We start from the raw sequence: 26751 nt of genomic DNA, 5'->3' as shown, positions 1-26751 counted from the left end.
GTCAAAAACACAATATGCATGCCTCTAGTAATTATGTTTAAGTATGGAAATATGACATGTAGAGGACAAGTTCCCACATAATTTAACCTTTATTGTGCATTTTTGCTTCATGTAATATTATAATTATGATTTTAAAATTAATCTGCACTGCTAATTGATAGAACTTGTAATGCTACCATTGTGATGTTTCAATCAGTTGTGTAAAATGCATGAAATGTAACTGGTTCTGGTTAGTACTCTTTGTCACCACAGAAAATAAAGATCTAACTCGATTTTGGCTTGAAAATACACACACCAGGATTTGTTTTCTTAAAGTTTTAAGCACCGAAATAGTGCTTAGACGTATAACATAAATTACAAGAATAGCTTTTGGTCACCCTATTCCTCAAGCTTTTTTTAACATAGTCTTTGTAAATTAGCATCACTTCTGTGCCAATGTGAACACTGTATAGTTCTGGTGCTTCACATATTATAATTAGAAATGAATACATAAACATATGTTGTCTAGAAGAAAGAGCTTTCCTGCTTTTTAATTGTGTAGATCACCTATTGTGCTTCTACTTCAATACAATCAAATGACACTTTACATAAACAAGCATGTATTTCCTGAATTGATGATATTTCAATATTTGTAACAAATATCAGTTAAGTATAGCCATTTCATGTTTGTTTGCGTAACATACGTATATAGTTTTATTGTATTGAAGTATAGATAAAGCTTTCCCCTTTGCATTTACATTGTGGCACATGTTGGATGTGTAGATGCCCTTCACATTTTCGACCCTGCCATAGTGGAGATGATGTGATTAGCACCATTCTTCAGCTGCCTCCCCCCTCCTCCCACAAGGTATCTCTTGATTAGAGCCTGGATGATCTCCAGAGTCACTTATGCAAGAACAGTGCCAGAGAACATCTTTCTGTAGGAATTGAACTCTAGACTCATACATGACAGTCAAATGGCCTATGAATTGGACCCCCATGGTTCCCTTATATTGTCTAAAAACAATTTACAATCTCTGTAGAAACTCTTATGCTGACACCTTGACTCTATATAAACAGAAGCCATCTGCATTCTTAGCAGGTGTGATGATCATTAGGATCCGTATTTAGATGATTAACATATGCACAATGGAACCTTGAAGGTTCTGTCAACTCCATTACTCACAGTCTTGGGAACCAAAGCTACTAGACGGGTAATAAGTACACTTGTTCACACAATGCAAATAATCTAAACCAGTGCTTTTTTTCTGGCAGTATACAATTATATGCGATACTGGCACCTTTTTATAAGTGATGATTCATTAACTTACCAGAATGTTTTTAGTATACCCTGTACCAGCTAACTGTAGACCAGGCGAACGAGAACAAGTGTCTGTGCAAGTAGTGACACCAATGAACAGTGAGAGGAACGGGATTGGGTAATGGGTGACGAGTTACCCGATTTCCCTGCTTTGCTCTGGCGGCGTTGCAAACTTTTGGAAAGGATAATACCGTTTGCACACGACAAACGAACCGTATTTTTGTCTCCAGGTCCGTACGCTTGGTTTAAGAATTTCTTAGGGAAATATTTGGGATAAAACAGGAAGTCAAATTTTGATAATCCGTACGTTTAGCGTACGGACTTAGGTCTGGACCGTACGTCCGTACATGCCATGAAATTTCAATATGTGTACAGTCAGGACTGTACGGTTGGCAATGGTGCACTTTCACCACTCTATTTCTCTCCTCCTCCTCTGCTGCTATGCATGGCCCTGCTCCACAGTTATCTGGGACAGGGTATAGTTCTTATGATGCACACAAGAACAAACCAAGTTGAAGAGTACCGGAACCTTTCTTCTCAGAAAGAAAGCACTGTCCACTATTCATCTGAATACATAAAATTTGTTAGTACTTTTAAAAAAGTAACCAAAATTTGTAAGAATTATCAAATTCATGGTGTAGTGGTAATGTCGTCACCTTGTAAGCAAGGGGTCCCAGATGTGATACCCAGTGGAGGCAAAGCTTAGGTCCAGTCTCGATTAGCCTTCCTGTGCAAAAAGTGGACTTAGAAACCAAACTCAGGGGAAGACTGTTAGATGTTCATATTTATTTATTACTATTTTAATCAAGATTTAATTCTCCTGTATGATATAATTAAGGTAGTCAACTTTATACTGAAAGTGGTCGGTCTATGTAGTTTGTAGACCCATACATTATTTACTGAGACGAATGAGTTATTCACGCTCTAAAATGTTTACTTCAAATCGATATAATATCAGAGCCTAGTCTAGTCAGTAGGGTATCTGACTGCCACGTGAGAGATCGGGTTCGATTCCCGGGGAGTGCGATCTAATGTTGAGATTTTTCCAGCCTTGTTCCCACATAAAGCAGCTTTTGGGCTCACCCAGCCTCTAATCAGTGGGTACCTTGGGCAACCCTGGGAGGTAAAGGCAGTTGGAGCATGGTGCTGATCATATCACTTCCAAAATGGCTGAGATCGAGAATGTGTGGGACCCTACCCCCACATCCGCTAAATGTGCCTTCTTGGCACGGTGCATGTGCACGGAAAACTTTACCTTTACTGATATAAATTAATTATTTATAATTTAAAATTTTCCAGTATAGAATTCACCACCTCCTTAACTTCATGAAATGTCTCACCATGAAAGATGAGTCTAGGTTCAGAATTCAAATCTACATGTGATAGGGGAAGTGGATAGAAACAATGTTGTTTTGTTTGTTAATCCTTGCTTTGTTGTGTTCATGATAGCTTTAACATTTCTTAACTTCCCTCTTAACATATTTTGCTGTTGACGTTACTACATGTGAAACTTAAGCAGCAGGCAATTCACAGAACCCGTTTCACTTATCCATTCCAGCCAGCCACTGTGGCAGAGTGGTTAGCACATCATGCTACTATGCCAGGGGTCCTGGGTTCGAATCCCGGCCTGGGCATGGATGTTTCTGAATGTCCATTCATCAATTTCATTATATCAACACTCATCCCCATGTTTCCAAGTAGCCAAAAGTGGCAGAAAAGCGAAGTAAAATAAAGCAAATCAAATCACTTATCCATTCCACCCCTTTTGCCACTTGCACACTTGTATTGATGGTTGTGGCTAGGCAGACAAACTGTACCCTATACTACACTATTAGTAAGTAAATTTTAAAATACAAAATATTCTGAGATGGAACAGTCATTTCCCCCCTTTGTGTGTATTTTTTTATTGGGGTGAGGGCAGAAACATATAAACGTGCAATAAATAACATATTGGTGTGTAGTTTCAGTTATGCATTACCTACCTTTTCTTTGCAGGAAGGAGAAATGTATAAGCAGCTCAAATACTGGCAGTGCTTGAGGCAGGATCTTGAACGTGCAAGACTGTTATGCGAGCTTGTTCGGAAGAGAGAGAAGTTAAAAAAAGAGTTTTTCAAAGTGTAAGTATTAAATTGGACCTTCTAAAAGAAAATACTGTTAAAGAGATATGTATACAGAAATACAACATATGTTTTGTAATTGTAAATAATGTTATTAGTAGAGACTAGCTACAGTATTTCACACGTGAATACTATTTAATAAAACATGTTGGCTTCCTTTGTGGATCAGCTGGCATGGCACTATGAAGCCAGAGGTCCTAAGGTTTAAATCCTTTATAAGTAGAGCCCGGATTTGTGTGTAATAGGGATGGGACCGATTAATCTGTACTCTATTGGTATCGGCAGATATAGGCATATCGGTGTATCGGTAAAATTACCAATATATCGATAAATATCTGATAATTTAGTGCAAAATTCTGCCATTTTGTTGTAATTTTTATGGATAATCTCCATGCCCTACATTCTAAAAAAGTAAATGTCTAAATATGCAATTTCTTTTGCACTGCAGTCACCTTGAAACATACATTTATTAAGGAGGTCAATGAACCTTTCAGGTTCTTCAAGGATCATTTCTAATTTTATATCGGATCGGTAGAATATCGGGTATCGGTATATTTTATATCAGTACTTTATCAATATCGGCAAAAATTTCATATCTCTATTATGTAATTACATATTCTATTCCTTTCTAGATACATACCTTGAACAGGAAAATGTCAATGAATTATATAACTGACATGATTTGTTTTATGTTACATATTTTCATATATTTGGCAGGATATTACATATTTGCTAATTTACTTTATGTAAAACAACATATTTTGGTATTTTTTTTCCTATCTTGATCCATTTTCCTATATTTTCGATCTCTGAAACATGATGAAGAAAATTTGTAGCTCATTTGATGTCATATTTTCTAATCAATGAGAAGCAGTGCATAGTGCCTACGGTCACCTAAAATTGGCTGCCAAGTTGATAGATGGTGGAGTTTCTCTCCCCACCTTTTCTGGTTACATATTTTTGCCCCTTTTAGGTTTAGGCAAAGCGCCTAGAAACTTGGCATCGGTGGACAAGAAAGCTACTTTCCTGTACATAGCGAGTTACACAATATGTTAGTATATAGTACAAAAGTAGCTATGTATTTTCGTTAGATTTTTCTTTCCGTAGCCCCTTTTTCTACAATTTGTTTCAAAAGTTACAAAGAGCTCTCTTACATATTTTACAATATTTGCGATGTGAAAAGTAATTAATAGTTGACAAAATTGGTTTCTTCAATATGTACACATTGCTGTGCTTTTTTGAGTTTGTAAATTTGATACAAATTTTAATTTGAACAATTTTTGTCCTGAAAATTATGTTGAATATGTCAAATAAAATAAATGTCTAGCACAGAATCCTTGAAATTGCTTGGATACTGAATTATTATTAATATTATATTATCTTTGATACTACATATTTAACTACATATCCTTTTGATAATACATATTTAGGTGCATATTTAACCAATTATTGATACATATATATGTACATATTTTGTATTTTGATATTACATAAAAATCCGGGTCTATTTATGAGACACAGATATTCATTGTGTTTGTTGCTTCATTTACTTCACCATTCGCCCTCACGGCTGCAAATAAACGACAGAGGTAAAAAGTGACATAGAATAGCCATGCAAACTGTTTCTCTTGATCTGGCCATTAATTATTGTGTTATTTAATGATAATTCTAAATATTTATCTCTAGGAAGGAGCATGCACTGGAAATAAAACTGAAGCCATTGATATACTTTTTGAGACGTGTATTGGATATGATACAAAGTAAAGATATTGGAGAGATATTTTCTGAGCCGGTGGATCCAAATGAGGTAATTATTTAACATGGTTCTTCAGTATGTTGGATGTGATTATTGCAGTAATAATTGGAAGGGGGCAGAATAATTGCTAAATAGTCCAGACTATTTAGATTTCCTATGTTGTGTGACAATCTAGGGTCCGGATTTTGTTGCACAGAAAGATTGTGTAAGGAATTATATGGAGGAAAACAGTAGAAGGAACTAGGCCAGAGACAATAAATGGTTTTATTATCGAACACAAATAATGAAAATAATACAGTGGAACCCTGACTTTACATTCCCAGGTTTTACATTTTCACGTATTTTATGTTTTTCTGTCTTGATCCCCTCCCCCCCAGAGAAAGAGAGGATGGGGGGGGGGGTCTGGAAAATGTGTTAGTGTTAGAAGCAGCACTAGGTGTTCAACTTGCAAAGTTACCACTTCCAGATTGAAGATACATTTGCCATGCCAAAATATTGAGTTGGGGTGGGGGGGCAATGTAAGGAGAAAGAGATTGGTTGGGAAAGAGGGTGAGGGGTGAAGATGAAGATGGGCTGTATTTGGGAAGGTTACTGAGTGGCCTTATTCAGGCCATTGAGTGGTTGCACTCATGGCTAATATGTACGTAGATTCTCTCCCATCTAATCCATACTTAGGTGTTGGTGGATTGGGGTAAAGGTTGAACGATTGCTACCTGGAAGCAGTTGTTGAAATGGTTATTGTCATTGTTGGTATGGACGTCAGCAGTGAAGTCCAGGTTTTGTGTAGACTGAGTGATTTTTTTCTGGTTTTGCTGTTCTTGGGCCATTCATTGTATTGTTATAATATGCTGTTGTACTGAGTAAATAAAATAACTATTGGTATGTGTACATAAAAACAAAGATGAACAGAAGGGAATAGCAAGATGGTTGCCTGGTTTTATGTCCCCATCCCACTTTCACCCTCCATGACAAGGGGTCAGTTTTCTTTATTACAAGGCTAGCCTGTATTGGCTATTTCTATGTGATAAAGCATATTTTGATAGATTTTTGGTCATATTCAGCATATTTTCACCTTTTCAAGGAATATACAGCCAATTTCGAAGTGGATATGTTCTTACTCCCATGTTCACTCAAGTTGTTGATTTGTAGAATTATACGTCCCAGTTTATTTCCTGAAAAATGGTGAAACCCAGTTTCCTTTTCTAATGGAGTGAAATGGTCTTTGATCCAAAATAACTGAGCAAATATTTGCTTATTGATGAGTAATATTGTTGCATACGTTAAAGCAAATTTTGGATTTCTTCCTGCTGCTGTAGCTGCTTTGGAACAATCGGTATTAACACTAGTGGACCAGATATAAGTTGTGAATAAAACTGTGAATAACTTTCATTGTGCTTGTGAAGTGGGACAACAAGTGTCAACGAAAATGAGGAAGGTTTTGGAAAAATGGGTATCCTACATTGTGCGCAATTGCAAAAAATTTATAGGGAGAGAAATCTTCTGTCTATACTACAGAACTTGAGCCGAATGACATTGTTTACTTTAAATACATATGTTCCTCTTGTGTCAGCTGAAGTAGAAAGAAGCTTTTCTCAGGACAAAGCTTTGCTAGCTGACAATAGTTTTATTTGAAAGTTTACAGAAAGTATTTATTGTACATTGCAACTCAGGGCTTATAAAGTGAACTAAAAATATAGTATGTAAAAATATCTCAGCATGTGTTAAATATTGATGTTTGAAACAGTTCGGTCCATCATCATCATCCTTTGCTACTTCCTGCCTCTGGCTGGGTCACCATAGAAGTCAAGCCTCTCCATTTTTTCCTGGTTTTCCACCACTCCTCTCTTTCCACGGTGTTCCAATCTTGTCCTCTTCTGCTAAGTCCTAACACTCTCTGCTATTTGCTCTTTCCAACGATATCTTTGTCTCCCCCTTGGCCTTATTCCCACTCCTTGTGCATTGTAAGCTCTTACTGGTAGCTTTTCTTCTTCCATCCTCGTCATGTATCCGAACCATCTCATCTGTGCCTGATCTATCCTGTCCTGAAACTTCACCACACCCACTGTGTCGGATCTCCTTATTCCTTATTCTATCTCTTTCAAGTCTTCCCCAATATACTCCTTAAAAATTTCATCTCCACTGCCTGCATCTTTCTTTTCTCTCTCTCTGTTATGGAATGCCCCATCTATATTACCAGTATTCAAAGTTTTTTTTTTTTAATAAACTTCATTTTGATGAAAATATTGTAGGAATGGGACCGATTAATCGGTACTTTATCGATATAGGCATATCGGTGTATCGGTAAAATTACGGATTATTTTACCAATCTGATATATCGATAAATATCTGATAATTTAGTGCAGAATTCTGCCATTTTGTTGTAATTTTTATGGATAATCTCCATGCCCTACTTTCTAAAAAAGTAAATGTCTAAATAGGCAATTTCTTTTTCACTGCAATCACCTTGAAACACATATTTATTAAGGAGGTCAATGAACCTTTCAGGTTCTTCAAGGACCATTTCTAATTATATGAGATTGGTAGAATATCGGTTATCGGTATCGGTAAATTTTATATCAGTACTTTATTGGTATCGGCCAAAATTTCATATCGGCCCATCCCTAAAATATTGTAATTCTCTCAAATATTATGTATGTTCTGAATTTGCTTTCCTCACCTCATTATAGGTACCTGACTACAGAGATGTTGTGAAGCACCCAATGGATTTATCCACAATGAGGCTGAAACTGGAATCCTTTCAGTATTCTGATATTGATGCCTTTGAATCCGATTTCAATTTGATGATACAAAATTGCATGGCCTACAATTCAAAGGACACCATATTTTATCGGGCTGCTGTAAAAATGCGAGATCAGGTGAACCTTTCTCCATTTTGCTCTGTTTCTTGTTCGGTGTTATGTCTAAATGGTCTATTCTGATTTTGAGATATTTTGCAATAGTCTGTCAATGTTTGTTCGTGTGTCTTGTAGAAGTGGATCCTCGTAGGCTAAAAGCCTTCAAAGGATGTATCGGTTGAATTTTTTTTTCCTGATAACTTTCCACTGTTTTGGTCTTCATGAAGTCCACAAAAATGCCACACAACGCTTTTGTGGAATCTGATTATCCAGGAAATATGCAAAATTAGAAATTTTTATTTACTTTGTATCAATGTTGTGTGTGTATTTTGTGATTACATAACAGATCTTTTAATATTTATTTCTTAAATATTTTAAAGCAAAAGTGGAAAGTTAATGCTTATAATTGGAGAATAATACTCGCCCAATAATACTGATCAATAGTCGGCTCCCGTGGCAGAGTAGTTAGCACATTGCACTATCACTCCAGAGGTCCCGGGTTCAAATCCTGCCCTGCTTATGGATGTTTATCAATTTCATCATGTTGTCTGTCACTCATCCCCATCTTCGCAAATTAGCTAAGAGTGGCACAAGAAGCGAAGTAAAATAAAGCAAATCAATCAATAAATACTGATCAATATTTTCAACAGCTTTCAATTTATACAATGTTGAATAATCTAGATTGGTATTGGTGGTAATGAGAATAAGTATTGGCATGACTATGGACATTGTTAAAAGTGGTAACAGTTAAGTAGTAGTAATTCCTTGTTGTTATCCAATTTCTTTTTCTGTTCACACTAAACCAGTAAACCTTTACTCAAATTAGATTTGCCATGAGGTTTTTGTAGCAATAGGGATCATGTGTGATTTTTAAAGTACAAACAAGCTGTTTCTGAGTGGAGATATAATTTGAAAAAATCACTTTCATTGCTAATTCATAAATAATAATAATAATAATAATAATAATATTAAAACATTCAAATTAGTAATGGACTACATCCTGTTCATGTTCCTTGTTCTCATGAAGCTGGAAGTATGCAAAATTAGAAATTACTATTTGTACCAATAATAATAAAATATTAATAACAAGACATGGGTTTTCCAATATGAACCATCCAAAAAATGTCAAAGTGCTGAGTCTCTCCACAAGTCAAAAATTGCACCACTGAAAGTCAAAAATCAAGTCTTTGCTCATTGTTTTTTATGACTAAGCATGTTAAGTGGTTGACTCATGATATTGTCACCAAAGGATCTGCATTCACTTCCTGGTTTGAGCATTTAATCATCAACCATCCATCATAATCATGATCAGCCAAAATGGTTACAGGAAAATGGTGCAAAATACACAGAGTGGCAATTTGAAATTGGGACTGATTTTTTCTGTGTAGGTGCAAGCATTCTGTGGTACGAACAAGTGATGGATATCTCTCGAACAATCAATGTAGAGCTCATTGACCTTGAGTGAAATTGCAGTGTGTGGTGGTGTTGAGAGTGGGCACATGTCGTGAAAATGCATCATGATTTCAAGATGGAAAAAAGAGCAAACCGAGTTTTGTGCGTGCCTGTTTTAAACTGTTACAGAAACACTTTACATGTTGCAGCAAGTGTATGGGGACAATTGTTTATCCCGTGTTTGAATAGCACGGGCATTTCAGTGAAGGACGGGAGTCAATTGAAGGTGACAAGCATCCGGGTGAGTCAATTGAAGGTGACAAGCATCCGGGTGAGTCAATTGAAAGTGACAAGCATCCGGATGCTGCAAGGATGGTGAAAATACTGGAACTGGTTGAGAAAATGGAGAACGATCATTACTGAAGACCAAAATGCTACAGTTTGAATGTTTGCTGATGAGTTACAAGTGAATAAGGAAACCCTGAGGCAAATAATAATGAAGATGAAGGTCTGTGCTCGTTTTGTGCCTCATTCGTTTGTTCAGAGTTGATCACTGCCAAGAACTGATTTCTACTGTGAATAAGGACCCTAACTTCCTGTTGAATATCATAACAGAGGACAAGACATGGGGTTTCCAATATGAACCATCGAAAAAAATGTCAAAATGCTGAGTGGAAATCTCTGAACTACACAAGCCAAAAATTGTGCCATCGAAAGTCAAAAATCAAGCCTTTGCTCGTTGTTCTTTTATGACAGTAAGGGCATTATGCACAAGGAATTTCTGCCCACAGGGCAGACTGTTACTGCTGCATTTTATCATGAGGTACTGAAACGTTTGATTCAAGGAATAATACGTGTAAGGTCAGAGTATCGGAATGATGGCAGCTGGTGTCTGCTTCATGACAATGCCCCAAGTCACAAGGCTGCGATTGTGAAGGAATTTTTGGCTCGAAAGGAAATCTGTGTGTTGTCACACCACGCCTGTTCACCAGATCTGGTTCCGTGATTATTTTTTACTTCCTAAACTAAAATCTGCAATGAAAAGTTCATAATTTGATGGTGTACCAACAATCAAGAAGGCTGCGACAAGGATTTTAAACAGCATTACATCAAACAAATTCCATGCCCTGGTAGGCAGGGTGCAATGATGTGTGGATGCAGGAGGGTCTTACTTTGAATGATCTCAGGTAAGTAACTTTCTATGAACTTGCGGCACCAGTCCCGATTTCAAATTGCCGCACTGTGTAATAAAATTGAACCTGGCTGATGCCAGTCTTGTACATGAAAATATTGGTTGGAATTTATTCGCCAAAAACAAACAATACTATTCCAGGGTCTGGCTGTTTTCTTGTGTCCAAAGAGAGAAATTTTGAAAAAAGTGAAAGAAATTTGATTGTCATATTGAAAAAAAAATCTGCAGTGAGGGTAATGTTTATAAATAAAAAGTGCTCTTCTTTTCTCTTGAAGGGTGGAGCCATTATCAGGCAGGCAAAGCGAGATCTAGAAGCAGTAGGTTTTGATGCAGAAACAGGCCTCATGCTTCCAGAGAAGCCTTACGGTAATGAAGAAACAACCGACATGGAGATTGCAGATGAAAGTAAGTAAACTTTGGTCCAAACATCAATAAAGTAATAAGTAGGGTTGGGACAGATTAATCGATACTCTATCGGGATTGGCCAAAATTGCATATCAGCCCATCCCTAGTAATAATAAGGAGAAAGGCTACCCCAAAATTCATTTGAGTTCAAAACAACATTATTTTATATTTCACTGAGCAATGTTTAGTTGAATGAATCATTTAAATGTTGTCATCTTTATCTTACCTTAACTATGTTTTACCTCAGCATTTTTTCCCCATCATGTGATGGTGTTATGGTTGAAGATATAGCTTGGGTTTGCTTAAGCCCAGTTTGAAGCAGAAAAGCAAATTGGGACTGGACCTACAGTTTAAAGTGGTATCTGAATGTACTTCCACCCTTGATTACCAGACAACAGTATTACCAGTTACGCCATTCGGGAAGCCCCATTCATGACAGTGCAGTATTCAATATCGTGTAAAATATACTGAAATTTTCCATGCATCTCCAAGATCTTATTGATGTTGTTATCAATTCTTGTGAAAGAAAAAATATCACCCTTAATACCTTATGGCACATGGATAAAATAGTAAACTTGACTTCTTATATAAGAAAATAAAAAAAAAAGGTAAAGTGTTCCCCTGTGCATAGCACCACGCCATGAAGGCGTATAGGGGGTGTGGGGGTAACGCCCCACACTTTCTTGATCCGGTCGTGAGTGGGGGTGATGTGATCAGCATCACGCCCCTGACCACCTTTACCCCCCAGGGTTTCCCCCAGGTACCCATGTTATTCAACGCTGGGTAGGCGCCGGGGCCGCTTCCATAAGAAAATAAACAATAAAACTGTATTGCTTGTGAAATATAATTTTTATTGTTGTTTCTTGTTGCAATTCCCTTTTGGGGGCTGTTTACAAGATAGTTATTTAAATTCTAAATTTTACTATAATTATTTATTATTTACACTATAATTGTTATAAAGTTTTAGATTACAGAAAGAATTCTTAGTTAATCATTAGTCAGCGCATTTCAGGTATTATATAGAAATTCCCTCCCTCTACTCAACAGACCATTACTCTTAATTTTCTCTTCGCATTATTATCTTTATATGTGAAAGTAATATTCTAAAACTTCTTTAAGTTGGATTCTAAGTGTGGGTGTTTTGCTAAAATGTAGAGAGCTTCTTCCAGACATTCATGTACACTAATTAGCCTAATGATTTGGTCTGGAGAATTGTGGTTCTTGTTTTGGAAAAACCTGGAAAAGTCAGGAATTTTTTTTTTTTTTTCAAAATTGTAGATAGTAAAAGCCATAATTTTTTGTGGAGGTGGAAAATTGCCTCCTTTCCCCCAAATATAGCCATAATCAAATTGAATGTTACTAATTATTAATAGGATGCCCCAAGGCTCATATACCTGAGTCACAGTTTGTTCTAAAAAGTAGAAAAAGAAAAGAAAAATGTAACATACATGTCATATCTCAGCTTTTAAGCGTTAAGAAATATATGTAACCAGGTGACTGCCTTTGTGAATGTGCCCTTGGTTAATGTCTGTGGTGTAGAATACATATTTATATATTTTACAAAATTAGGGCATATATGAATTGTATGTTTATACCATTAAAGTAATAATAAAATGAATATGCTACAATGTCAGGGGTTCCAGGCTCAAATCGCAGCCTTGGCATGGGTGTTCTTTGAGAGTGCCACTTCATCAATTTCATCATATCATCACTCATCCTCATTGTCACATGTAGCCAAAAGTGGCAGAAAGGCAACGCTAAATAATGATGTAACAAAGTGGCACTGAATTACAAGCTATTTATAGACCCTCATAAAAATCATCATTAATGTTATCATACACTGATAATGGTTATACTGATAGAGTACTGATTACTTTGCCCCATGCTACGGTAAGTTATGTCTTGGCTATTTCTCTGTGAGTGTTTCTTCTTTAGTATCATCATTCATTGTCAAGATTAGCCAACAGAGGCAGAATAATTATGTAAAATTAAGAATAATAAGTACAGATACATTAAAACATACCCTTTTTGTGCCATAGAGCCATTATATTTTGAATTGGTTCACTCTTAACTCAGAGATCTAAGTTGTGACGAAGCCAGAATATACCATTTACCCTGGTATAACATTAACACTACTAATCAAACAGCCAGGTTCAATCCCTGGTTGGAACAGTTTTCATAACATTTTAAAAATATATAAAATGTGTGTCTTATTTGTTTCAGTTGATACGGAGCTGTACAGCGAGTCACGAAAGAATCTCCCTCTTCCTGATCAGCTCACTAAACTTCTTGAATTGTTAGACAAGAGTCAGAAGTTGCGGCATGGAGTTTCACGAGCGAAAAGAACACGATTTATCAAGTGAGTGGCAACATTTAAATGCATGGCCATTAAAATACGCAGTGGGGGCAGAATTGCTCTGGTGCCACATATGGGAAAAGCAAAGCGAGAGTGGGACAAAAGTTGCTGGTTTCCGTGCCTGTGTGGCAACATCAACCGGGCTGCGTTACCTGGTTCGAGTGTCAGACCAACCTCTCTCCTTTTGTGCCATCCCTGACCTTTTGACCAAATACTGTCAGTTTGCATCACATGGATTGCAAAGACCAACTCTACAATGATATCTTTCATTCTCTTAAACTTCCGAACACATTGGGTTGTCCTCCAACGTGGCAACAGTGCAAACTTTTGCCACCCACCTAATTTCATGGCCATACATTTTAGTCTATATTTGCATTGTATTTTTTCTGTTGTTGTTGTTGTTGACGAGTAATGTGTATCAGAAAGTATCAATTCAAATATTACACTAGCTGATAGTTTTCGGGAGTCCATGAAAACAAAATGCTAGCCTACATTTTCATGGTGTTCGCATGCAGTAACTTTGAAATGCTAAAAAGAATCAGGAAAATGTCCTCTGATAGTAGTAGAGAGATAAGTTGTGGAAATCGTAAGGGGGTGCTGGTGTCGAAGGTTGGATTGATAGCTCGTCACCACAGAATGCCAAGGTCCCAGGTTTGATCTCTGGATTAGCCACTATTTTCACGTACCTTTTCACAATTGTAGAAGAATATACTTAAGAATATGATGTTCCTTGCAACAGAAATAATGTAATTTTAGCACATGTTGTCAATTGCTGTATAATGAAACTAAATTATGCCCAAGTTCCAGTTTGTGCAATTTTGATATATTTAGCACCTACTAATCAGATTTTCTAATTAGGCATTCAGGGTCAGTCCATTCCAAATCATCCCAAAAAACAATAATTGGTTTGCTTGACCATTTTGAAAATTTTTCATATTCTTGTTGTAACCCATATGCAAAGGGAAATTATTTTTCTAAAACTTGGAAAACTTTGTTTAAAAATGGCTCATTTGTTTAAAAATGGCAGCCATGAGCTGCGGCATTTTTGACCTTTCCAGACATTTAGCAATAATTATGATAACTCAGCTAAGAGAAATGATAGAATGCTGGGATAAAAAAAACAACATTGTTTTCAGTACATTTGAAGCTACATTTTATGTTCTGTACCTTTTTCATCATATCTAACGAAAATGACTGAATATGAGGGCCAAAACTGACATTCAGTTTTGAACAAAAATCAAAGCTTAGGATTTTTTTTAGCAAGGATGTAATGTGACATCAGATCTATGAAAAACTCAATATGCTGACCAAGGCAGAAATTTATTTTATTATAAAACATAAACTAAACGTAATGTTTCAACCTTCTAGCAAGGTCTTCTTCAGACTCTGCACCAAGTACAAATGTAACAAGGTACAAAACAGGACGATATATATATATATACACACAAACATTACTCCCCTCCAGACTATTAGAAAGTTGTTCTGGAATATACTAGCAGGTGGTTTTCCTTCATCAACAGTACTTTCACCTAAAAGGCTAAACATAATAACTTCCATATAGAATGTGGTTGGACTCTTTATCTCACGCTCTTTTTCCTTTCTTCCTTCTCCTCTCCTCTTTCTCTCTTGTCCTTTCCACTCTTTCTAACACCTTCTTCCATTCTTTGTTTAACTTCAGTGCCCCATTCCAGTTCGTTGCGTCTGCTTCACCTTTCTTCTCTATTTCCTTGGCCTCCTTTCATTTTCTCACTACTATTCTCTTCTCCCTTCCTAGCTGCTTAGCCTCATCCCACTCTGTCATGTCCTGTTTCTCTCGTGTGTTTAAATATCGCATTTCTCTCTCTCTTAAGTCGTACATCATCCGTATGTTGTTTCAACCTGTCTTTCAGCCTCTTTTTCGTTTCTCCTATGTACACACTGACATTCTTTACATTTCACTTCGTAGATAATCCCTTCCTCTTCTCTGTTTTCCTTTTTCTTCTTTGCATTCTTCGCTATTCTTAAGATGCTTCTCCCTCCCTTCCTGTAAGTTTTAATGCCCGCTTTCCTAAGCACTTTGCATAGGAGTAAGGAGTATTTGGGAATACCACAGAAAAGATATGCAAAGTGCTTAGGAGCTATGATGCCAGTGGTCTCGGGTTCGGATCCTGGCCTGGGCATGGATGTTTGTGAGTGTCCATTCATCAATTTCATCATATCATCACTCATCCCAATCTTTGCTAATTTGCCAAAAGTGGCACAAAAAGTGAAATAAATTAAAGCAAATCAATCAATCACTGTGGAACTTCGATTATATTCCTCAGAAGACTACAGATAAAGAACTTACAATGCAGAAAAATGTTTAATTTGGGAAAATTGTTTTATTTTCCATTATTGGATCAAGAAAAGTAAACTGTATAACCTAAAATCAGAGATCTGTACAAGTGGTCATTTGTCAAGTGTTTCTTGGAATACAAAGTACTGCTGCAATCTACTGAGGATTTTGTGTGTGCCATAAAGTAGCCCGATCAATATATTTTTAATAAAATTAAAGTAAGCATGCATTTATATTTCCATGTCATTTTCATTTTCCATTGAAACGTCGATTTTACATTGTTCAGGGGGCCATACTGAAAAAAAAACTTAATATGCTAGAAAATGTAAAATTGAGGAAATTTTTATAATATTTTGATATGTTGGGACCATCAAGGTTGAATCTATAATGCAGGAAAATGCAAACTACATGACTGTACTTATCATCCTGCTCCTGTATGTATGTATGTGTAATATAGTTAGATCCAGAAGTATTGAACTCTTTATTTTTCAGAACTGAAATAACGAAGATCAGGCGAAGAATTGCTTTAGAACAAAGTGGTACAACTCCAGGAAAGAAATCTCTCGTTTCCAATAAAATTGTAGAGACGGTCAAACCTACTAAAAATAGGCGGATACTACAAAGATCATCACAAGGTGAGTACTGAACATTTTTTTAAGTAAATTTATTAATTATGGGTGTGTGTTACTTGTCACTCTTTCCCAGAGGGGATATTCTAGTGTGTTTGTTCTTTCATATAACCATATTTCAACTTTTGCAATCAACTAAACTAAAGTGGTAAAAGAAAAGTGCAACATTATAATTACAAATACAAGAATTTCAAGATTCACGTTAGTTGATGGGATTTTAAATTTACAATTGAGTATGATGAACTGAATTGTATTTGGATATTCAATATTTCCATTGCTTTTTTTATCTCTTTGAGCTTCATTGAGATGACAAGGATGAATGATGATTATGATGCTTTTTCTTGGTACTTGGTCCCATAGCCTGTATTAGTGTAATCATAATTGAGCATAGTGTGCTTTTCACCTTAGCAGCTAGGATGTTCTCAAGTTGAACATCCTGGGAAGAAACTGCTATATATATGTGGTTTGAATTTTCACTAGTAAACGAGCCATGTGTACCCCTGTATCTGACAGGCCATGAATACATAGTAGAGATTGCAAATGTATACCGAATTTCTTTCCACTTCATTTCTCTACTGTTCTTCCTACTTTTAGGATGTCATGTCATCTATCCACTGTCTGTAACTGACATGAACTGTTATGCCGTGTATGAACTCTGTAACATGCTTTTGGTCTTCTTGACACTTGATAACTCATTTCAATAGCCATTGTTACCTTCTTTACATATGTAATTTCAATTAATCTCTAATAACAGTCTCTCTTGCCTTGCCTTTCCTATTACTTTTAGTAAAGTATTTAATTTAAGGAAGCTATTAGATTATAGATCTAAATTCTATTGTTTCAGTCTAAAGCTACAACCACTGTAGAATCTTTTTACGAGATTTGTTTGAAAAATTGTGATTTATGATGGTATCTGCGTCAAGTAAACTCATCAGCATCAAATTTTGGTGTAATATAAGCACAACCGATTCTCTTGATTGCAAAATATTGAAAATACAGTATTCTTACATGTACACACATGCGCAAAATAGGTATATACTTGAAACTTAATACATCGGTTTATTCAGAACTGTGAACTTCTGCTGAATTCATAGTATTAAGAAATCTGCAATTGTCACAAAAGAATAAGTTGGTCTCCATGCAGTGGTGGCGATTGGTGGGGAGGGGGCAAGGTGGGCAGTTGCCCCCCACTTTTTGCCACTTTTGCCCTCGCACTATGCTAAACCTTATTTACAAAGGGAAATATACTGTCTTGCCCCCCCCCCCCCCACCTGTTTTGGAACCCAATCGCCGCCAATGCCTCAATGGCATAGTGGTTAGTGGGGGGGAGGGGGCAAGGTTGGCAGTTGCCCCCCACTTTTTGCCACTTTTGCCCTCGCACTATGCCAAACCTTATTTACAAAGGGAAATATACTGTCTTGCCCCCCCCCACCCATTTTGGAACCCAATCGCCGCCACTGCCTCAATGGCATAGTGGTTAGTTTATCATGCTACAGAGTCATAGGTCCAAATCTTGGGTAAGGCATGACTGTTTCATTGTGTTTGTTTCGACATCTGTTTCATCGATTCATCATTGATCCTCATCATCATCTTCACAGTTAACCAATAGAGGCATTAAACAAGAGAATAACCTGTAATACAAGTAGTATCAATACAGTAACATGGCAGTTGTTGAAAAATGTCAAGCTTTTTTTAAACCAGAACCTTTCTCATTTTAAGAAAGTAACACTGAGATCAAAACATTCAGTGCAATGTCCAAGACAATTATTGGACTAAACAACATCTCCAGTTTACAAAATACTTTACTGGAGATTTTTGTAATGCATTGAGGATAAATCAACACTTTTGTGGTATTCTTACAGATGAGGAAGAAGATGGGTTCGAATCAGACACAGAACACGAAGAAACCACTGAAGATGAAACGGAACAACCACCCACACTGCCATCATATCAGACTCGAAAATCTAGTCATACAAATCAGTCTGTAGCGTCGACGGACTCTAAACCATCTTTGCCCAGTGAGACTAGGGCGACAATAGAAACTAAGTCTATAGAGGAGAGGAAGCCAAAGGCTACCGATAGCGTAAAAACAAGGCATGGTACTCGGCAGTCCTTGCAGGTCACCACTAGGAAAGTGGCAGCAAAATCTGTGAAAGAGTTACCGCAGAAGCAGACAAAACTTCAAGACGAACAAGAATCCCCTCCGCCACGAAATCAGAATGAGAGTGCACAGCAGCAGCCTGATTCGAAGCCAGAGCAGGCTATACGTAAGCAGAAAATTTGTATGTATTGATGTGTTTGTGTCAAAGCATGATATCAAAGATACTGTTGATAGGAACTTAAGTTTTTCTTCATTTTTTCAATTTTTTAAAAAGTTATCCTTGTGGTCATTTTTCATTCTGTAAACTATCACTTCTTATAGTTTCAGTAGACATTGGGGATGTCTCTGGTTTTGAAGAAACTAAATCCTGAAACTTTAATCTTTGTACAGTTTTTTGTAGACCTTCTGTGTGTACTAGATTAGCATTTCAATTTCTTCAAAAGGAGAGACTTTCAAAACAAAAGCATTCCTGCTGGCATGATACTGTTTGGATCTTGGGTCTGTTAAGAAATGTTGTTCCTTTCCAGTAGTTTAGCAGAGCTAATGTTTCCATGACAACAAAAATTCAAACATAAGCGGAGATATTGATACTCGTGTATGAGTATTGATATTAGAATTTGTCAGTTGGAATTAAATCACCAATCCTGGCTGATTTGTTTCATAACCTGTGTATCTTGCAGGACTCACCAAGTTACATACTACACTAGAAATAATGCAAAATGCATAAATTGAAACCATTTTACAGCAATGTTTTGTGGGTAAAATTTATTTTTTGATTCAATAATTATTTTAATATCTCGTTTGTAAACCTACGAATATTTTAAAGCATAACTGTGGTAGATAGCTGTGGTATAGTTGCTATGAAATACTGTACTTGTGAACATTGACATTTATAAATATTCTGAACATTAAAATTGCTACTGTGTTCAAGTATTGGTATCGGCAGAGGATTCTAAATCAGTTTTGTTCGCAACCAGAATAGCAAGGCAGTTCTTAATTTCTTGTACTTTTTTAATACAGGTTGAAAATTCATGATAACTAGGACTGACCGTGTGCTACTTTGAACCAATATTGATACCACTGCTCATAGTCTTATTGATTCCCACTGACACCAGTGCCGATACTTGAAATTGTAAGAATTCAAATCTACCAGAGTTTTGCTTTTTCGTACTTTCATATTATTTTATCATAAAATTCATTTCTCCCCATAATGTTGTTACAAAATCAATGAAAAATGCATTTTGCATAATTTTCTAAGATAGTTACACTCCACAAGAATGTCACATGGCATTTTTACAGAATCTAGAGGGGAAACCTGGACTCCGAAGTATTGCTGATTAAATTCCAACTGTTAATTTCCAATTCTGATATCACTGATATTATCCAGTACCAATACATTAATATTATCTTAGCCCTAAACAGATTCTTCCATTCTCCCTTTTCCTTATGCTTCATGCCTCTGATGTCTTCCCCCCCATCCCCAACCATTTCCCCCAACACACATTATTAGACTTCTTATAAGTGTAATTTTCCATTTTTAAACAGCCTTGCTTACACATATCACTGTTGTGTTTTGAGTACGTACATTCATTCACATGTTTTTCTTTTACCTCTCTTTCTATCTTTTATTTTCATCACTTGTCATTTAATTAATTTTAAATCCTAAATTTTGCTACTTTTTATTTGTCTTTTCTGCAACATTAAGTGAATTAATTTGTTATATTTTTCAGAATGTATTTCTTTTTATGACTTGTTCCCTTCTAAATTAGTGGAATTTCAGTGCTTAAAAAAAAATCATTTTAAAAAAATATTTTTTCCAGAAGCCTACCAGCTATTTTAGTGCTATTTTTTCATTTTTTTTTTGTGGTATTATTTTCCCCAACATTCGCATTTTTATTTTAGCACACTATACATACTTCCAAATATACCTAAAAGTTATACCTTCCTTGTGCTCTAAACTAGTATTTTTATTTGTAAGTCACATGGCCTATGTCTGTTCGTGATTCATACTTTGAAAGTGATTTTTTGGGAAGTTCTTTTTTCATTTCTCTCTCAACAAATAGTTATGTTACTGTTCCCGTAACTGTTGGTGTACACTTGATCTTCCACCACGTGGTGCTAAATGTTCCAATAGAAGGCAAATCATGGAAAATATTCATTTACATGTTATTTTATGTTGGAATTATTCCATGTATAACATGCATGCTTAAATATGGTACATTTTATTTTTGAAAGCTTAAAACATTAAATTTTGAATTTTCACAGTATTTTTCATTTCTTAGCACAAAATATGTTTAAAAGCATGAAAGAAATGCCATAATTTGTATAATTTTGTGATTCTGAATGCATGAAAAACCTGTTTAGAACATGTGCACTGCACATACATTAACATTTTTTTGGAACAATTAACATTTTTCATTGTTATCACATTTGATAAAAATCAAATCCCCTAAATATTGATAAATAACAGGCTATGAATTAAGTGATCTCACTATTTCTCATGTCACTAATGTTACATCCTCTATAACAATGAAGAAATGTAGCTATGCAGCTTTCTTAAAAAGTCTCTGGAACTGTTTATTTTTTTTCTCCAAAATGAGAGGGAGGCATACAACTGTTTCACCCCAAGAAGAATGGTATCGGTGATTAATTTCTGATAGTTGCTGATAATGAGATGTTGATATCAATTTCATTTTCACTTTCTTAGAAATGTATCTTCCTACAGCATTTATTGACCTGTGAATTTATGTTTCATCATGTTTCCACTTTAATTTCCAGCTAAGCGTGGCCGGAGGAAAAAGATTCCCAAGAAGCTGTTGTATGAAGATGAAACTACTTTTAAGAAAAATATTCCAAACAGCACACAGACTGCAGCAGAAGGGCCGAAGTGTAACGAGAACTCACCAGTAGCACCAGGACTTTTGACAAAAGGTACTTATGATTGTCACTTTTATACTTTTGGTTAACTACAAGTCAAACTTTACAAAATAACCAAAATTTTTCAAACATTATCATTTTCTTCCTCTTTTCTCTCTCATCTGTCCAAATGACTTTAAAAAAATACTAACTTTACAACAAAATGATGTTAGAAATTTATATAGGGGAGACCGGGGTAATTAGAACATGGGGTTATTGGAACATGTTAATGTAGAATAATTTAAAACGAAAAGACTGGTGTAATAACATTTCATACCTATGTACCTACACTAAACCTACATGCAGAAAATTTGTTATTGGAATAACTACACAAAAGTAAGTTTTATTTGACTTTTATTATACACCTGCAAAAAATGATGTGACACATGTTTGGTGTTTCTCTGCTTCTGCATATACTGGATGTGAATGAAAGAACCCTTGCAAAATTTTCTTCACCCCTATAATAAAACATAAGGGCACACATCTTTTCATGTGAGTTTGGTTGTCTATGGGCAATTTGCCTGGTTTTTATAAGCAAAGTTCTTATTACCCCAAAAATTTCTGCAAAGGGGTTATTAGAACATTGCGTAATTTGCTTGATTTTGCTTGGGGTAATTAGAACAGTCATGGGGTAATAAGAACATCATCTTGAAATACCATGAAACGTAACTACTTTTGGAACAACCTGCTTTTAGACTGGAACAGAACCAATCCTGGTGCTCGTTTGCCGAAGTCTGTCTTTGCTCAGTACATAGGGAGAGTGTGGTCTAGGAGTTTCAAGAAATCATACCTAGTGTCGGAATTTAAAACTACTGGTCTGTTTCCACTGGATAAATCCATGTTTCCATGTGAAGAATTTGACCCCCTTGCCCTAGCATGATTTCGTAATCAAAGTCAAGAAGACATACAACCTGGATCAACAGTTGTTGCTGATGTTCAGATGACTCAGAATTCACGAAATACAACTGCCTCCACTGACATCCCACCAGGAGCAGTTCAAGATCCAGTAAACATTCACACTGCCAGCCAACCAATCACTCCTTCCTCTTCCATTACTTCAACAGCAATGCCAACGCCTTCAGATGTTGAAAATGTTCTGAATAGAAGTACTACACCACCATCCCAGTATCTGTCTTTTGAACAATTCATCAGAGAATCTCTTAGTAAACAACACAGACCAAGCGGACAAAATCCAAGAACAATGTCTAGTGGTAATCTATCAAGAGTATGCCTTTCTGATCAGTATGGCGAAATTCTAACAACTGAAGATGCTATGCAGCGACTGAAAGAAATGTCTACTAGGCCTACCAGTGCCAAAAAAAGAAATCGCCCTACTCAGAAAAAAATACCCACAGGACAGACCAAAAAAGACAAGAAAAGAATGTCCCTTCAATCCAGCTCTACTTCTTCAGAAAGTGAAATAGACCTATCTCTCAATGATGAAAACAGCACCGACATTGGAGATGACGTGGAGCCACAGGCTGAAAGTGAACCAGGCCCAGCAGCTGAAAATCAGCCAGGTTGTTCTGGTATACCAACTGTTCCAAAACGGAACACAACACAGGAAAACAATGAGGAAAGTGGTAGGCCTAATGAGGCCGATGAAGAATCAGAGGATGACGATGTAGTCCTATTCAAACTGGAAAAGTACTACGCTGTATATTACGAGCGAAAGTGGTATGTTGGTGGAATTATTAAAATCTCTAATGGCCAGTCTACAGCAACGATCAAGTTTCTGGAGGAAAAAGAAACTGGCAAGTTCGATTGGCCACGAAGACCCGATGTTGAGGAAATTGATAGGAAGTTTATATTTTACGGACCTTTGGAGTTAAATGGAATCGGTCCATTTACCCTTCCATTGTATGACATCATTAAGAGCAAGTATGAAGCTTTCAAAAAAGAAATCAAACATTCAAATCAGTAGATCTACTGGTGCCAAACTGACAAATGTTAATATGGGTCAAGTGTTCTTTGGTGTAGCTTTTGTCATGTAGCCTATATTTTATGGTTTCATATATAATTGTTTTTTGAGACTGATAAGCTTAATTTCTGTATATATTAGTTTTTCACGACAGTTAAACCTGTTAGTGTAAGTTATCTTAAGTGTTTTTAGAAGTATTAGCACTACTTGTTACAAATTGGAGTAAGTTTTCCTCCAAAAAAGGTGCTTTTTTGTACTTTTTCTAATTGATATACTACATTGTACATGTAACTATTAGAAGTTTTTCTTTACTACATTGTAGAATGGCCTGTAACCTTTCAAATAAATCATAGAACACTGATTTTCATTCACACATGTTTGCTTCACAGCTGGGAAATTGAACTTTATGAAAAAAGACGTTAACTTGGGATTTTATTTAAACAAGCATTGATAACTCCAGAAGAAGTAGAGCTATTGTGTTCAAATTTGCAGGATAAATGAGACATTTATATATGATGTTTGTATTACCCCAACAGCAATCTAAAGCTATTCAGTTGAAATTTCTAACTTATGTTCCATTAACCCCAAATGGGGTAATTGGAACAATTTTATGGTGTCATGACAATTTTTTTTTTTGGACAAGTATTTGCAATGCAGGTATGGTCATTATTTTTTTCAAAAATATACAAAAGATGTCCTTTGAAATGGTAGAAATTTTTAAAAAATCCATCAGTAACTTTCTGAGTAATTTACAGTGGAACTTCTACAGGCTGTTTCCTGTTCTAATTACCCCGGTCTCCCCTAATGCCTTCTTTTTGTTGAGATTTTAGTAGGGATGGGACGATATGAAATTTTGGCCAATACCGATAAAGTACCGATATAAAATTGCAAATGATCCTTTAAGAAACTGAATGGTTCATTGACCTCCTTAATAAATGTGTGTTTCCAGGTGAATGCAATGCAAAAGAAGCAGCATATTTAGACATTTACTTTTTTAAAAAGTCTGCCGAGGAGATTATATGTTTATATATTCATAAAAATTGTAACCAAATGACAAAATTATTATAACATATTTGTAGATATATATATTGAATTGGTAAAGTTATTGGTAATTTTACCGATACACCGACATGGCTATATCAGCTGATACCGATATAGTACCTATTCATCCGTCCCATTCCTAGATTTAATAATAACCCATCTTCGATTTCAGTGATATACACATGCTCCCCATCTCTTATCTTTCTGGTGTTGCAAACATCTGGGATGTATGTCTGAGAGATTGCAGGGCCAGACATACATCCCAGTCTCCTCCAATTCTGCCCCCCTCCCACCACCCTTCCCAACAACCACCCCTCGAAAGATACATCACCTCTGTTGTCAACAACGTTTCAGACAGTTCATACCTCCAAAACTCCTCTTCTCACCACAATCTAACCCCAGCCCAGCACCAAGCCCTCCGATCCCTCCGCAACAACCCGGACATCAAAATCCTCCCTGCGGACAAAGGGTCCACCACAGTAGTCGTGAACTCCTCTGACTGTGGCGGAAGCCTCCCGCCAACTCTGATTCATCCACCACACACCTGGATAAAATCCGTGATTTTGTCCTCTCCCAAGGACCCCCTGAAGGCCTATCCAACTCTACCATCTCCTCACTCATACCTGACAACCCCCACACCCCCACTTTCTACCTCCGCTCGAAAATTCACAAACCGAACAATCCGGGGAGACCCATTGTGTCCAGCTACAATTCACCCACTGAATGCATATCAGCCTTTCTAGACTCTCCCCTCCAACCCCTCGTCCAAGCCCTGCCCTCCTACCTCCGTGACACCAACCACTTCCTGGACATCATCCACAACTTACTACCATCCCTACCACCAAACACCATCCTCACTACAGTTGATGTCACCTCCCTCTACACCAATATTCCCCATGCCCATGGCCTCCGTGCCACGGAATCCTTCCTCAACAGCCGAGCCAAACCCCACAATCCCAGCACCCACTTCCTGATACAACTAGCCAACCTTGTACTTGCCTGCAACAACTTCTGCTTTGGTGACCAACACTACCTGCAGATACGTGGTACCCGTATGGCCCCCCTCTTATGCCAACTTGTTCATGGGCAGGCTGGAGCAGGAATTCCTTGACTCTCAACAACTGAAACCAATTCTCTGGTTAAGATTCATAGATGACATTTTCCTCCTCTGGACACATGGCGAACCCTCCCTCACTACATTCCTAAACCAACTGAAGGACTACACCACCATCACCTGGTTCCACTCCAAAGACCAAGGGACCTTCGTAGACGTGGACATCCACGTTGCGGGAGACCAATTGGAAACTTCCATACACATCAAACCGACCAACCACTTCCAGTATCTCCACTACTCCAGCTCACACCCCTACCACACCAAAAAAGGCCATCCTATTTTCCCTAGCTCTCAGAGGCCAATGCCTCAACTCATCCCCCATCCCGCCAAAACTACAACATACGCCTGCACCAAGCTCTAACCAACCGTGGCTACCCCTCTACCCTCATCAACAAACAAATCACAAGAGCCACCTCCCACAACTGCACCAAACAACCCAAAACCAATCCTCCAGTTCTGATCACCCAATACCACCCCCACATCACGAAAATTAGACATACACTCCCTCCTCCCCATCCTACACAGTGATCCTGACACCAGGGACAACTTTTGGGATAAACCTAGGGTTGTCTTCATTTGCCCCCCCCCCCAAACCACAAAAACATCTTTGTCCAAAACACTCCCACCCCTTCCACACCACTCCCCCCGCTCACAGGTGCAACAAACCCAGGGCCTTGAACCTAAGGATCAATAATCACCGTTCATCCACCCAAAACTCTGATTTCACAGTTGCCATCCACACCAACAGCCATAATACCACCTTCAACAACTGTTTCCGTGTTGCCATTATCCATCTTTTACCTCCCCACACAGACACGTCTTTTCACAGGCGAAGGAAAAGGGCCTATATATCAGGCATACACGCCACTATACCCCCCCGGACTCAACCTAGCCAACCAATAACCCTTTCCCCTCTTCCCGGAACCACCCACCCTATGCAGTAAACACTGGTGAAAGTAACTTTGTTTTTTATGTACTGTTTCTGGCAACACTGACGGTAGTGACGCTGCCGTCAGTATTCTGTGCCTCTACTCTTCGTAACCACGATCTCTTTCTTCTCCGTTGAAAATGCTACCTGGGTCGCGAAATATCGAACTTTTTCTTTTTGTGTGGTAAGTGTTTACTGTCTTCCTCCTTCATTTGTGTGTGTGTGTGTGTGTGTGTGTGTGTATATATATATATATATATATATATATATATATATATATATATATATATATATATAAAAATAAAATAAGGTAAAAGGAAACACTCACCGGACAGTAGGAAAATTCAAAATTTTCGCTAATTTATAGCATCATCGGTGTGAGAAGAAACAGAAGACGGTTCCGTCTTCTGTTTC

General features: G+C 37.1%; 1 protein-coding gene across 1 annotated transcript in view; it reads left to right on the top strand.

Moving 5' to 3' along the window:
* RPA1 (replication protein A 70) overlaps positions 1-26751 on the top strand; it is a 142316-nt gene that overhangs the window by 98224 nt on the left and 17341 nt on the right. Inside the window, exons 13-20 of the mRNA XM_083139866.1 lie at positions 3296-3417; positions 5104-5224; positions 7861-8049; positions 10888-11017; positions 13241-13376; positions 16180-16322; positions 18179-18583; positions 21196-21348. Coding sequence (XP_082995992.1) covers positions 3296-3417; positions 5104-5224; positions 7861-8049; positions 10888-11017; positions 13241-13376; positions 16180-16322; positions 18179-18583; positions 21196-21348 — 1399 coding nt within the window. The remainder of the gene's footprint in view (positions 1-3295; positions 3418-5103; positions 5225-7860; positions 8050-10887; positions 11018-13240; positions 13377-16179; positions 16323-18178; positions 18584-21195; positions 21349-26751) is intronic.

Source organism: Lepisma saccharinum, chromosome 18, assembly GCF_977018435.1.
Source record: "Lepisma saccharinum chromosome 18, izLepSacc3.1, whole genome shotgun sequence".
Lineage (NCBI taxonomy): Eukaryota > Metazoa > Arthropoda > Insecta > Zygentoma > Lepismatidae > Lepisma > Lepisma saccharinum.
The sequence above is the reverse complement of the archived record's forward strand: the minus strand, read 5'-3'. Positions and strand labels throughout refer to the sequence as shown.